Here is a 15,318-nt window from a genome sequence, read left to right on the forward strand (position 1 = left end):
TTTTTAATGATATCTTTATGTTATCTTCAGCTCTAAAAATCAATAAAAAAAAGTATTAAAAACAGTGAATTCTCTTATGATTTCTGTATTTTGCCTTGTTGGCTTTTCTGTCCATATTAAACTCACATGTGTTTTCTTTGTCGTTTAGATGCAGCAGCTGATCGACATGATTTTATCGTGTAAACGGAACGCGGAGAATGAGGTGACGAGGGAGGAGGGAGGGGGAGGTGTGGGTGTAGCCGTGAAGGTCCCGGGGCGGAAGAGGAGGAGAGAGCAGGAGACGGCAGAGAGGGCCATCAAGTTCCTCAAGGCTTCACAGGACCACGGGAGGCACAGCAACGTCCCAGGTGAGGAGACCAAAGATTCAAGATATTTATTTGTCAAATGCACAATAATACAACAGTAGTGCAATGACACAGTGCAGACTCAAGTAAAAAAAAAAAAAAAAAGTCCCAGGTGAGGAGACAACAGCATGGTTCTCTGCTTGTCATTCCCCTCCCCGCCCCATTTCAGTCTCGTCTCTCTGAACTATCAAAAAAAAGCATGAAAAATGCTTTGGTCAACTTTTGTCTTCAGATTAACCGTGTGTAAGTTTTCTTTTTCTTTGCGTGTTGTACAGTCTTTTATACTAACACGTTTTGTCTCTGCTAGTGGAGGGATCCCCGGTCCCTGGCTCTCCCGGCTCTCTAGCGTCTGTCATCGGCTCGGTCGGTTTGAAAGACGTTGATCTGAGAGAAGACGGATCTGAGCTCGCGGCCAGACTTCTGGGTCTACTAACAGGTGACGGGGAACTGACACTAACTTTTTTAACAATGAAAAGTGCTTTACAAATTAAATGTAGTATTATTATTATTATTATTATTATTATTATTATTATTATTATTATTATTATTATTATTATTATTATTATTATTACTAGGGGATGTAGCTCAGTGGTCGACCCGCAACTGCAGGGTCGGTGGTTCAATCCCCCGTCTCCCCGCCACATGTCCAAGTGTCCCTTGGCAAGACACTGAACCCTAAACTGCTCCTGATAGTTAGCTTGCACCCTGCGTGGTAGCTGCTGCTATTGGTGTATGAATGTGTGCTCCAGTTGTTAGTCGCTTTGGTTAAAGGCGTCTGCTAAATGACATGTAATGTAATTATTATTCCGTGCCCACTGCCAGGCCTGGACCAAGCGGCCAGAGGAAAGGCCAGCCAGAGCCACAGTGAGGCGGCGGTGGAGGAGGTGCAGGCGGAATCCTCTCCCTTTGATCACCTAGCAACCAAGCTGGGTCTGCCCACCAACTGTGACATCGACCTGAGGAAGCAGGACGAGCTCGAGGTAACGTCATGTTTAAAGTTAATATTTGTGACGGACAGAAAATCCTTTTTTTTAAGTTCATTTATTTTTTTATTATTATTTTTGAGACAGTGAGCAAATAACTTTTATAGTATTTATAAGACGTAGTGTGTGTGTGTGTGTGTGTGAATTTTCTTTCAAATTATTACATTAGTTATAAATATACATTTTTCTTTATATCTCCAATTTATTGTAATCTACTTAATTAATTCTCTTCACTTTTTTAGACCTAATATAATACTTAAAAATGCAGCAGCTAAGATTAACAAAGCCTGCCTGCCTGTCTGTCTGTCTGTCTGTCTGTCTGTGTCTGTCTGTCTGTCTGTCTGTAGGAGCAGACTGCGGGCAGCGTCAGTAGCTTGGAGGGCTTCAGTCCCAGTGATCACAGTGGGGAGAATCACCACGGTCGGGTCCGGGGCCGGAGAGCTGGAACATACGAAGAGGAGGAGGACGCAGACAGGGTCCCCTGGGTCCTCATCCCAATCACAGGTCTGTCTGTCTTTCTGTCTGCCTGCCTGCCTGCCTGCCTGCCAGCCTGTCTGTCTGTCTGTCTGTCTGTCTGTCTGTCTGTCTGTCTGTCTGTCTGTCTGTCTGTCTGTCTGTCTGTCTGTCTGTCTGTCTGTCTGCCTGCCTGTCTGCCTGTCTGTCTGTCTTTGAATATATTGTAGTGCCGCCACAATATGAATCAAATGTATCCAAAACCCAATCAAACCCCCACAATGAGGAGCCACAGACATGAAGGACAGACATTTGGCATAATGCAGTAAAAACATGAACCAGAATTAGAGCAACATTTCACCCTGTCCATTGTTACATTGCTGGTTTGAAAGCAGCTGCAGAGTCACAGGAAGTTCCCAGAAAATGTTGTCATTGTAACAAGTACAACGATATTAAGTGCAGCCCTTGTTCAGTGCAAATACATCACATTGCGGTAGTACGTACCGGTATGCATAAATAAATACATTTAAACTAAATTAAAACTATAAGAATAGTCTGATGTTATGTCCTGTCTTAAGCTAGAAAAAAATTAGATAATCGCTTCGGCATTCCAGTGCAGGGTTTCAGAAAGCATAGGGACCTTTTTTGGGCTCATTTCAAGCTTTGTGAACTGGCAGTGACTTGGGAGGGATTTATTTTTTATTTTTTATTTTTTATGTTTCTTTTATTGTTTGTTTTGAAGTGTCATAAGTTGTTTTTTATCTGTCCTTTGCATTTCAACCTTTGTAACAATCAACAACCTGGCACTTGTCATACCAAAAAAATAAGAGATTTTGATTTTTTTTAAACTATAAGAATAGTCAACTCTAGGCATTTAAAAAAACACATAAGACACATCCACACAAACATCCGTATTCATAAATGTGCTTTCACTAATGTGTTCACAGCTATGCTTTGGTAGCAACATCTAGGCATTGATCTTGGCTCTGATCTCTCTCTCTGCAGGTCTGTGTGCGGAGCGTTACACCCAGAGGGACCGAAACCTCCCTCAGGACCCTCGCTTCCAACACTTCACCACGGCAACCACCAGCAGCATCCTCACCTCCACAGCAACAAGCATCATCTTCTCCCCGACAACCAAGCCTCTCAGGAAGAAGAAGAAAAGAAGCCCCAGTGTATCCCCCAGGACTGGCACCCCTCCCTCCCCGTTTCAGTGCCTCCAATCCCCCATGGAGCCTAGTAGCCCTCCCCCCTCACCTGACCCCAGCCCGCCTCATTCACCGTCCCAATGTCCCTCTCCTCAGCCCAGCCCTCCAACCTCTCCGTCTCAATGCCCGTCCCCCGAGCCCAGTCCGCCCCCATCCCCACAGCCGAAACGCGCCCCTCCACCCAACCGGGACCCCCGCACTGCTAATAAGGCCAAGGTGGTGGGGGCAGTAACAGTAGCCACACCTACACCCCCCAGGGAGATTGCAGGTAAACATCATCAACACCTAAAACACAGATGGTCTCAGGGTGAATTTATTGCATCAAGATTTCGACTGTAATCCAAACCAAGACATTAACCATGACTACGAAGTTCCCTTCTCGACACATTACATTCAATAGTAATGTTGAAAAAGTATTCCATTGTTGTTTATTTTAAAGGAGTAGTATGTTACTGTGAATTGATATGACGGGAGGTGATCTATCATAACAATGTCCGTCGGTCAATAGCAACGGTGAATTATCCTTAACAGCATAGGGCATTATCGAGAATAACGGCCCATGGAATGCTGTAATTGACCAATCAGAACACAGCATTTACCAGTGTATTAAATATAAATAATTCCACATCGGTCAGGACAATAGTTCTTATACAGTTGCATGACTCTGTTTGTATCTACCGTGTCTCCAGTCTAAAGGCCCGGACACACCGGCCCGATAATTGTCGTCGTAGAGTCTGGAGGGGGCGGGGACACGAATCTGTTTGGTGTGTGCCGTGAAATCGGTCGTCGTAGATGTCGTCGGGCTTCCTTTGAGCCGATTGAACATGTTCAATCGGCGGCGGGCAGTCTTTCAGTTGGAGCAATTTGATTTGTGGAGGGCTAGCGAATCAGTGAAGCCCGGAAGTGAGGCGGGTAGCACAAACAGCTAACAATAGTTAGCCATTGTTTTAATGTGTTTGTTTGTTTCGTTCAGCGAGTACTCACATGCTTCAACCCTTGTTGACTGCTCGACACCATGCTCGACGCTCTCTGCTAAAAATGGTGCTCTTTATTGTCCATAAATATAAATACGTATTTCTATCTATGTTTATGGTCTAGAGAGCCGTCCCATCATTTCCGGCTTCTGTATTTTTTCGAGCCACAATGCAGATTAGCGCCGCCTGCTGTTATGGAGACATTACGTCCCGCGCAAGCGCAGAGCGTACGGAAAGTCAGCAGTCGGTTTGGTGTGTTCTTTGCACTTTTTCGGCCGCGACGGGAAGACTGGAGCTGCCTGAATCGGCAGACTCCATTTTCGGGTAGTCGGACTGGTGTGTCCTGGCCTTAACACAGTCTGTCTCTCCCAGCAGTGTCCCAGGACAGAGTAGAGGAAACTCAGGTTAAAGACCGGGTCCCCCACACTGCTAACAAGATGGTGGCGCTAACCGTAGCACCTACACCCCCCAGGGAGATTGCAGGTAACATCATCAACACCTATGACACATATGGTCTCCGGGTGATTTTATTGCATCAAGATTTCGACTGTTTCACCACCAATAGTTTTGCCTCATGGATAGTGGCTTTATTTACAGTTGAAAATGAATCATTTTAATATGTGAAAAATTGGGTTAAAATGTAATTTCCGGTTGCAGTACATTAACCATGACTCTGAAGTTCCGTGCTCTCCACACAAATTCAATGTAATGTTGAAAAAGTATTCCAATGTTTGTTGAAGGAGTAGATTGTAATTGTTTGTAGACGTCTGTCATATCTGATTAATATGGCAGGAAGTGATCCATCATAACAATGTTGATAGGTCCATAAATACGTTGAATTATCTTTAACATAGGTTCACATAGGTATATCATTGTATTTTGCATCCATGCTGATGCTTTTGTCATTATTATTTGCACTATCCTGTTCTTGCTGTAACCAGAAAATGTCCCCACTGTGTGACTAACAAAGGAGTTTCCTATCTTATCTTAACAGCAGGGATTATCAAGATATAAAGCCCGTAGAATGCTGTGATCAACCAATCGGAACACAGCATGTATCAGTGCCGTGTAATAAACATGAATAACACCACAGCAGTCAGGAAGTGTGTTCTTAGATAGTATCATCACACAGTTTGAATCTCATTGTCTTGTCTCTTTCAGCAGTGTCCCAGGACAGAGAAGAGGAACCTCGGTGCAAAGAAACAAAGATTGAAGAGCCACCCATGCCTGAATCGACCCAGCCTCTTAACCCTCCTGATAGGGTTACAAACGTCCCACCACCACAACCACTATCCACTGAGCGAGAGACAGAGGGACATACACAGGTGGTGACAGTAAAGGAGGTACAGCCGGAACTTTTGGAAGCGGAAAAAGAACCTCAGTCGGCTGTTGAGAATGTGCCAAATGGAATGGAAGAAGATGTTGTCATGGAGGATAAGAATTCCGAGGTGGTTGAGATGATGATTGTGGAAGAAAGTGATGAGGAGAAACAAACGATAGAACAAGTGAAAGAAGTGGTGGAACCCTCTTCTTGCTCTCCGTCTATCCCCTCCCCCCCTCCCCCTCACCATCCAATCAGAACCATTGACAATATCGTGAACCATCATCTGGGCGATTTCAGCTCCGAAATGCAGCTCCTCTTGCGGGAGGAGAACATTCATTTGAGCCTTCCGCAGTCCCCACACTCCACGTCGCACACAGAAACCCCAACGTCGGCACCACTTCTTCCCCAGAACACACTCCCGTACACGCCCATGTCCCAGTTCTCCCAGTACGTGTCTTTCTACAGCCCCTGTCCCCCAGTGCACCACTACGTCAGCTCGCTACACGACAGCATTAATAGCTTGTTATCCAAGTTCGAGGAGGACTGTCCTATCCCGAAGACGGCCACCAAACGGACCAACACCGACACCGCGCTGGCTTGCAAAATTAGCGATTTCGTGTCCGGCATTCGAGCGTCTAATACTAACACAAACAGAGAGGATGATGGGAATTGTAGTGAAGTGACGACTAATTCTCCTCTCAGTCCTGTTGTTATCAGAGGAGCTGAGGTGCACCGATCGCCACACACAATCACCAAACATTGTCCTGTTGCTACTAACAACAACAGGAATGCCCCAACGTCACCACGTGTCACTTTATCCGTTACTACCTCTGCTGCTTCTGGGTCAGTTTTTAAGCCTTCTAGTAACACCTTCGTCCATTTCCCATCTCGTAACGTGTCGCCGCCCGCACCCACCCAGTGGAGAACACAGCACAGCCACCTCCACAGCACACAGACCACAGACAGCAGCCCTCCCAGGACGGTACACTTTACCCCCGCTGCTGTGGAAAGCGCGAGTAAAAATCCTGCCAATACGAACATTGCAATTACACTACAAGGGTTAAGGGACGTCTCTAAGAATGTAAAAGAACCATCGAAACCGACGCAACCCTCCGAATCAGTCCCAGTTTCGGTGTCCGATCCTGGGCCCACGTCAACACCGTCTCCCCCTGTCACAGCCATCAGCTCCCTGATCAGCCAGCTACAACCGGAAGTGTTCAACAATCTTCTGGAGATCATCAAAGACGTGAAGAAGAACTCTCCGCAGTTCTACCTCCACGGCACAGAGGCAGAGGACCCGGTCTTCGATGATGTTAAGGTACAGGGGGCCTACTTTGTTCACTGTGCATGAGTGATTCATAAAGAATAGATGAGCATGGCTGACATAATACATAATAATTCTGCTCTATTTTATTTTATCCGAACAGAATTTTTTTAAATATATTATTTTTATTCAACTGTTTTCATGACTATTCATTTATTGTAGAGAAATGAATGTGAAGCTTCTGAGATCAGACAGTGAGATCAGACAGTGAGATCAGACAGTGATGGGGTCTCACTATGAGGACTGAATAATAAAGATGATTTGGCACTAGTTTTGCCATTTGACTCTTTCGTCTTGAAAAGTAACATGCAAAAGTAAGCTCTTATTGATGTAGCATTATTATATTTTGTGCATGTCATAGTGTGTGTGTGTGTGTGTGTGTGTGTGTGTGTGTGTGTGTGTGTGTGTGTGTGTGTGTGTGTGTGTGTGTGTGTGTGTGTGTGTGTGTGTGTGTGTGTGTGTGTGTGTGTGTGTGTGTGTGTGTGTGTGTGTGTGTGTGTGTGCATTTCTTAAATTACAGGAACACCTGTTGAAGCAGGGGAACGTGGAGCAGAGTCCCGAAGCTTTTCTCAACCAAGAAAACTCAGACAACAAACTTCTGGTCATCATTAAGAACCAAGACATCGCTGCACACATACACAAGGTGCCTTCCAATCATCACTTCAGAAGTGACTTTTATACTATGTTTCCTTCCGTCCGTCCTGCTACTGACCCAGTGCCAATACACAGCCTAGGCTCTGTAAACGGGCACGTTGTTAGCTACGTTGGGCCCCCTTTGTTTACATGCCAGTTTACAGAGCCTAGTCTGTGTATCAAAACATCAGATTTGTTTTCAGCTCACATTCAGGTAGCGAATCGTGAGGAGATATTCACTGATTTGAACAAAAAGTTATTTTGACAACAAGCATCTCCAGAATCGCTGACTCCCCCTTTTAATGCTATACAGATGCACTGGCTTAATAACCTTATAATAAACATAATGAAATGAATGATTAACAGTCCCTTTGCAGTGTGACTGACAGTAGATTGTGCTGACACCAGATCCAAGGTCTGATGTCTCTGAAGCACCACATAAGATAAATACACATACTCATATTTACACACGATGAAAAAAAAAGAAAAAAAAAGAAAAACGAGGCACCAAATGCAATAAACCAAACGAGATTAATAAGTGCTAGGGTAAAAAGAGATTGAGGAAGAGAATAAAAAGGCGGCATCACGTAAAAGTAAGTCTATTAAAAATGTGTTTTTAAGAAGTGATTGAAAAAGAGGTTACTAACAGTATATTGTGTTGACACCAGATCCCAGGTCTGATGTCTCTGAAGCGCCATCCCTCCGTGGTGTTCATGGGCATCGACACTCCGGACGACGTCAGGAACAGCAGCCACAACGAGCTGTTTGTGTCCGGAGGCTGCATCGTGTCCGACGAACTCATCCTCAACCCAGACTTCATCAGTACCGGTAGGGCACAGATCAGTATGTGTATGGGTATTAAACATAGTATGTGTATTAGGGCTGGGTATCGTCAAGGACTTCCCGATACGATACGTATCACGATACACTGGTCACGATACGATATATCACGATATATTGCGTATCTTGATATATCACGATATTTTGCGATATTCCATAAACAAGTTGCCTTGTCAAACATAACAGCACAATATATTGATAATTGCACAGACAAATGAAGTCAAAACTATTTCATTCACAACTTCCTTTACTATTTTTCTTCCTTTTTTTTTGGTTTTGGCAAATGATCAAACAAATAACAAATCCAATTCACTCTTGTACTAACTGTACAGGACACAATGAAAATGAAAACACATCAGTGTGCTTTTGTGACACAGTGAATCTTAAGTGTTCTTATAAACAAAACTGATCTAACTTCAATAGTCGGTATCCTAGAGGCTCAGGCCTGACAGCAGACATGGGTTTGAATCTGACCCGTGCTTGTTCTCTGCATTGCATTCCCTCTCTGCCCCATTTCATATATGTCTCTCTGCACTGTCAATAAAGCCTTGGAAAAAATAAATAAATAAAAAAAAAATAATAATAAAAAAAAAGATTTTTAGTTATAAAAATCGATTCTGATATCGCGAAACTAAGTATCGCGATTTATCACGATATTGATTTTTTGACACAGCCCTAATGTGTATGTGTAACAAACTTCATCAGTAAAGGTAGGGCAGGGATTATTATAAAACGGTTTGCTCAAATCAAGCGATCTGATTGGTTCATAGCTGTGATTATAATGGGCGTTTATCATGGCCTGTTGTGAGCTTTTGATTAGTATCCAATTTTTTTTCAATTGTACGGTGATTGTAATGGAACGATTGTTACACCTTTTATGTTACTGTATTTTACTTTTACAGTATTCACTCTGATGTTAACTAAAATAAGATTTTGAGATAATTATTTTATAGAAATTGAATATAGGAGATTATATATTACTTTGGTACAATCATTTTGGGGAATATTTGTGTATAATATTTGTGTTTTTGTTTGTGGACTTATTGTGTGTTGTTCTTCAGATCGACTGACGGCTCTGCTGAGGTTCATGGAGGAGCACAGTTCTCCGGAGAGCCTCTGGAGGTGGAAGGTTCACTGCAAAACACACAAGAAGTTAAAAGAACAAGCCAGGTACATTCTCTCAGTCATAATAACTCAACCCACACACGCTGAGACACTGTGTGAGATATAAAACCAGTGTACGCTCGCACATTGTATTCAACTGGCTATAGACACCACCCCCCCCCCCCCCCCCCCAAAGCCCTAACTACTTATCCCCCCCTCAGACTAATAGATTGAAGTTTGAAAGTCTAACTTAGTCTTTAGTCTTGTTCAGTTTCCTGGTTAGCTAACAGTTTGAATATAGATCACATGACTGAAAGTTCAAAGACTCTTCTGAATTACATACAGGAAATGTTTGAACGCATGTGTGTACATTTGATTGGTTATCAGATTCAGGAGAGATGCTGCCACCCTATTGGACGTGCTGTCGGCCTATCAGAAGCGTCAGATCGTGGAGTTCCTCCCGTACCATCACTGTGACATGATGAACCGCCAGTCGCCCGACCTGGAGTGTCTACAGGAGCTTCAGGCCCGATACGCTCAGTACAGACACACTATCTTCCTCACTGGTAAGACATGTCACTGGCAGAACTGGAAACCTGCTCTCAAATAAATGTTCATGAATATTATAATACTTAGTTAAAACAAATGCTTTTTTTTTACTGTCTAGACCGTTTGACAGGACTGTGTGGGCGTGGCCATATTCAACAGTTTCCATGGCATCAGTCATAATGTTTTTATAGAACGTTCTGGTAGCGAAACTGCCGTGATCGGTTCAAAATACGTATTGTGTAATTAAAACCAGATCATAGCCCGTCTCATCTTAACCGAATTTCTGTTGATCAAACTTAAAGGTGCTGTAAGCGGAATGGTTCTTTTAGCTAACTTCCTGTCAGTTGCTGCAGTAAGCAGTCCCCCCGCTCGTCCCTACGTCACCACATTAATGCACTGCGGTCTTCAAGCAGCAAGTTATCTAGCATCATCTCAGATCCATAAGTGTGATAAAACATGATAAAAACCATCAAAACAGACATTGGGAAGGATTTTTACCTGCTCCGCCATTGTAGGCGCTTAAACATTCACCCATGTGTCGCTCTGGCGTGCACCGGCAGTGAGACCATGAGTGAGACGGGTGTCGGTCTGTAGCGTTCTCTCTTGTGATTGGATAAAAATTTCAGGATCCTCCAATAAGTTTATTTGTCGATTACATGCAGAGCAGCTGACTGAGAGATCGGCTTTATGAAATGCGCACATTATGTAAGTGATCACTGTATGAACAAAGAACGATTTAACACTTATATTAACATAAATAAACCGCTTACTTCACCTTTTAAAGGACAATAGCTGTAATTAATACAAATGACTCAAAGACTGTATGATATGAAAGCTGAATGTCCCCCCCCCCTGAACTGTATCTAACCTGTCTTTCTCCTACTCAGAGCGTCCCTGTGAGAACTTCTCTGCCTACTCCAACGTCGGCATCATCGTGGCCGGCATCGATGAGGTTTTACACGACTTCACCACACTGGTCGGTTGCCATGACATCAAGGACAAACAGCCAATCATCGATGAGATGATGTCACCTGAAGGTCAGTCGCACATGCCACCAGCAGACCTATTATCCTATTTACTGCTATATGCTGTCCCTGATGTGTATGTTTTAATGTTGTGTTGTGCTATGTGTAACGTGTGTACTTGTGTTCATTGGGAGAATCCAAAGACAAATGTCAACCAACAATAAAGTCAATTTAATCTAATATTTTTTTATTTTTTTTTGTGTTTAAATAATACAAACACAAACTAAATTGTATAAACAAAAATTAGAAATTAAAAAAAACCTCAGCAACAAATAAGCAAATGATAAATAACTAAAATAATAAAGTTCATGTACAAAAATGGTTGAAAGAAGTTTAATCTAATCTCTCCCTCCCTCCCTCTCCTCAGGTCTGGGTCGTCAGCTCAGTCAGGGCGACTCTGTTTCAGGCTCTGAGCGTTCTCCCTCCATCTTCTCCTCTCCCCTCCACCCTCTCTGCTCTGGTGACCGTCCCCCTGTGCCCCTCTCTGCCTGCAGCCTCGCTCCCCTCTCCCACCTCTCCGACCAGCTCGTACCCGACGCTTCCGGAACCCCGCAACATTCCGACTTTGAGATTCTACGTCAGGCCATCTCACAGCTACGGGCCGAACGCGAGCAACAGATACAACAACAGCAACAGCAACAGCAACAGCAACTACAACGGTTAGACGCCCAGGCAGAGCCAAGCTTACACGCTCTTGAAAACATACACACTCCTCCTTCCGCCCCTGTTCCTGCTCCCCCTGCTCGGACAGTTACCCGTCAAACAACAAGCCCTCGTCGTTTAGGTCCGGGACGTCCCACTGAAAACAGTATCAAAACAGTGGCGGCTACTCTGGAGTTTATTCAGTCAGCGCTTCATTCAGAGTCGGAGGAGGAAAGGAGGAAAATGGCCGAAGCACACATGGCCACAGACAGACACGCGGGAGCAGGAGACTGTGGCGATCACAGAGACACTACTCCAGTGAGAGTGGTGAGGTTAGTGACTGGACACTCAGCTCCCACTAACAGCATTACGTCTATTACTGCTTCGTCCAATCAAAACACAGCAGCAGTAACAGTAACGGGTAACCAGACGGACTCGGCCAATGACGGGAAAGATAAGAAAGTTCTACAGGAAGAATGTGTGTTTCCCAAAGCAGCTGAACAGGCTGCAGTTCCCAGCAGTAGCACGGCTCGTCCCCTAGAGGGCGACAGATCGAGGTTGGTATCGATTTCTTCTCTCTCTCTTCACCATTGATTAAAAAAAAAAAAAGAGAATTATTATGCAAAATATCCATTTCCTTTTAAAGGTGCAGTGTGTAATATGACATCATCAAGTAAATTCTAGAAAGTTCTAGAATGCAACGCTCCCTGGGTAACCCCAACCCTTTCGAATAATAACAGAAGCTACAGTGGCCTTCAAGGACAAGAACAATTCTAAATTTTAAACAATGCACCTGATGACATTCCAGCTATGACACTTCCAAAATAGCGGCGAATAGGCCTTGGTCCAAGGTATGGAGAAATATGGACATATATGAGACCCTTACTAAGAGGAAAAAAAATAATAATTATAAAACATTTTTTCAGCTATTATGCACTAAATTAAACGTACTTCTGGTTATTATAATTATTTTCTACAAAATCTGCTAGGAAATAAAACCCCAAATTCTACACACTGCAGGTTTAAATATCGAAAATGATATCCTAATTGTCCAAATAATGGCAATTAGGTTTATTTATTTTAATTGTGCGACAAGAACACCAACTATAACACATAGGCTACATAATTTGTTTAATGTCTAGAGCTTATACAATACTTGTTTGGATACATTGGAAAGTAAAATCCCAAAGGTTGAAAAAGCTGAATTTACAAACAGCTGTATTATAACACAATTAAATTCAATCTACATTTGGCAAACCACACTTTTTAATCAGGGAATTGTCTGATCAGATAGTAAGTCAACAGGATCATAAATGTCCTGCACTTTGCCCCTTTACACTAAACTGAACCTCTGATTGTTTTCTCCCAGTAGCGTCACACCGTCCCTCCCCCTGGACCGCACAATAAAAACAGAAGAAGAAGAAGAAAAAGTAACTCCGCCGCCTTGCTCTAGCGCCGCGGCAACTCCCAGCGTCGCCAAGGTAATAGGAACTATCGTCAAGGTAAAAGAAGAACCGAAGGAAGTGCCGAGACCCGCTCTGCCCCGACTACAACGGACCCAACAACTCCTTAGCAACAGCCCGCAACACACACAACAACAACTCCTTAGCAACAGCCCGCAACACATACAAGCACACATTAGCAACAGTCCACAACACATACAACAACACCTTAGCAACAGCCCGCAACATCTACAGCACCTTAGCAACCCACAGCATAGGGCCCTGCGCCTAACGATGCCCCACCACATACCCAGACTAGCACAGCAGCCCAATTTCACCCACGGACAAGGTCACGTCATGGGGGGAATAAGGAGCCTTTTGGGACCCTCGCCCGTCTGGCCCAGGGGAATGGCACCCACAGTTAACCCTCTGCTTTGGGGCTTTCAACAGGCCGCTAGGGAGTTCCCTCGTCCCAGTCTGTTAGGAGGGTATCCCAACCCCGCAGCCCAGGGCAACATCAGGTTCAGAGGGGGCCCAAGAGGAGGAGGGGGGGGCTTTAATGGGCAGTAGAGAGAGTAGAAGTTTTAGGTAAATTAGCAGATTGAAAGTTCTCATGCACTTGGAGGAGGAAAAACTAAAACACTAGCACCAAGTCTTAAGAGAGCAGGATCCATGATGGTTAAGGGACAAGGTTGAAACACACACAGCCCAAGAACTTTAACAAGGTGCTACACTGAAGAAAAGGAGGGAACACAGTCCGTATGAAGAGGACAAGGTTTAATATTTATCTAAACTAAATCAGAAAGATGTCTGATCCAGGAAATGACACAGTTCATACTGATGTCTGAGATGAAAATCTGAGAACAATTTGACATTTCAACGACATCCAGAAATAACGTTAATTCTCCAACATGGATGCTTTGTGGGTTCAAATTAATGTTTTGTTTTTTTAAACTGACATTTTAATTTGTATGACAATCCTAGATTGTGTTGACATTAACAGAATCGACTTCTGCCTTTTTGTTCTACTAAATACATCTTTTTTTTAAATTATTTTGCGCCCACATTACATCCCCACTTTTCCCACCAAAACGGTTATCTACCTTTCGGTTCCTTTTGTTTTTTTAAATATCCTTTCTGTAACCACTTTTATGAACCTCTCAGTGACCCAGGATTCGATGATGATCCCAGCAACATACTATTCATCAGACAAAGTAAAATGTTTACTGTCTAAAAACTCTGTAGTTTACACCTAAAAATCTGCAGTACCACCTGAACTTCATGCGGGTACATATGACGCCATGTTGTAAGTGCAAGGCTGGACTAAGAGCACTTTCATATCATAACAACAATCTGCTGCTGTAGCGTTTGGCCAGAATAAAAAGCACTTGGGTTGTTTGTTACCTACTGTGACCACTAACCTGTTGACTTGTTTAGCAATGAACAAGCCAGTCAAAGCCATATCTCCCCTTTCGCCATTTGTACAAAAGATTTAAAAAAAAAAAAAAAACCTGTGGAGGGAAATGTTCGCAAACGTTTTGTTAAATGTATGCATCGGTCAGTTTCTGGACTTGCTTTTCAAATCTTCCTCGGAGAGAAGTTCGTCCAACTGAAGGCATTAACAGTTCAAGAGCCTTTAAAATGTTAAAAGGCGGATTCCGGTTTGGATATTTGTGTTCCCAGCTCTCCTGAATGCACCACCACCACCTCAGCTGTGTTTGACTGAGGGTTTTTTTCGCGCTCTGGGAGATATACAAGTTGTGTTTTTTTTTCTCAGAAACACGCCCGGAACTCTTGATGGTTATTCCACTAATTTTCTTTTGTATATGGAACTGTTATAGACTATTTCTACAGTGAACACAAGCTGCTTCTATGTTCTTTGACGACGCCCACATGCAACATGGTTCTTAAACTGGAAACTTGAGACTATGGAAGAACTTTAAAGTAAATAATAAATGTACAGATGCCTTACTCGTCTTCCAAAGGACTCATTATGTCTTGTAAAAAAAAAAAAAGGTTTTTGTACTGAATGTTTTGGTTTGTGACCTGCGGACCGGTTTGTGTTTAGTTGCTGTTGTAAATTTAAACTAGAAAGTCTAAACTCTGGAACAGACTGGTTTTAACTTAAAAGTCTTTTTTATGTTATTTAGTTGTTTTTTTTACATCAAAGGGTTTTTTTTGTATTAAAACTTGCCTGTGTAAACCAGCGAGTTTGTCCCACGGATTTTCTTGATGTAAGATTGAGCGAAGATTTCATTTATTTTTAACCTTTTAAAAAAAAAAATGTTTAATTTTGTTTGAACAAGATAATAACTTGTAGACACAAGATTTGAAATCATTTGGAAAAGTTTTTTTTTCATCTTACTTTAGTCGTGATAAATAAAAATCAACTTTTATCAAGGTTTTTAAAGACCCACACACTTTTATTAAATAGACGTTTGAAAATGTAACAGAAGAGAAATGAAATAAATCA

The 15,318-nt window shown here is 43.0% G+C and overlaps 1 protein-coding gene across 5 annotated transcripts in view; it reads left to right on the top strand.

Annotated features, from left to right (window-relative positions):
* Window positions 1-15,046, top strand: part of tasora (transcription activation suppressor a) — a 28,031-nt gene extending 12,985 nt beyond the window's left edge. The window contains exons 16-29 of one of the 5 annotated variants that reach the window (XM_080026151.1): window positions 149-347; window positions 652-780; window positions 1,167-1,324; window positions 1,675-1,831; window positions 2,786-3,256; window positions 4,335-4,445; window positions 5,124-6,604; window positions 7,131-7,253; window positions 7,912-8,071; window positions 9,145-9,253; window positions 9,575-9,753; window positions 10,624-10,773; window positions 11,129-11,960; window positions 12,773-15,046. In XM_080026151.1, the coding sequence (XP_079882277.1) occupies window positions 149-347; window positions 652-780; window positions 1,167-1,324; window positions 1,675-1,831; window positions 2,786-3,256; window positions 4,335-4,445; window positions 5,124-6,604; window positions 7,131-7,253; window positions 7,912-8,071; window positions 9,145-9,253; window positions 9,575-9,753; window positions 10,624-10,773; window positions 11,129-11,960; window positions 12,773-13,415 (4,902 nt within the window). In that variant the 3' untranslated portion in view covers window positions 13,416-15,046. The remainder of the gene's footprint in view (window positions 1-148; window positions 348-651; window positions 781-1,166; window positions 1,325-1,674; window positions 1,832-2,785; window positions 3,257-4,334; window positions 4,446-5,123; window positions 6,605-7,130; window positions 7,254-7,911; window positions 8,072-9,144; window positions 9,254-9,574; window positions 9,754-10,623; window positions 10,774-11,128; window positions 11,961-12,772) is intronic. The other 4 variants (XM_080026154.1, XM_080026152.1, XM_080026153.1 and 1 more) reach the window with 4 other exon arrangements.
* Window positions 15,047-15,318: the final 272 nt, after the last annotated feature.

The sequence above is a fragment of the Ammodytes marinus genome (assembly GCF_949987685.1).
Source record: "Ammodytes marinus genome assembly, chromosome: 4".
In the NCBI taxonomy this organism is placed as follows: Eukaryota; Metazoa; Chordata; class Actinopteri; order Uranoscopiformes; family Ammodytidae; genus Ammodytes; species Ammodytes marinus.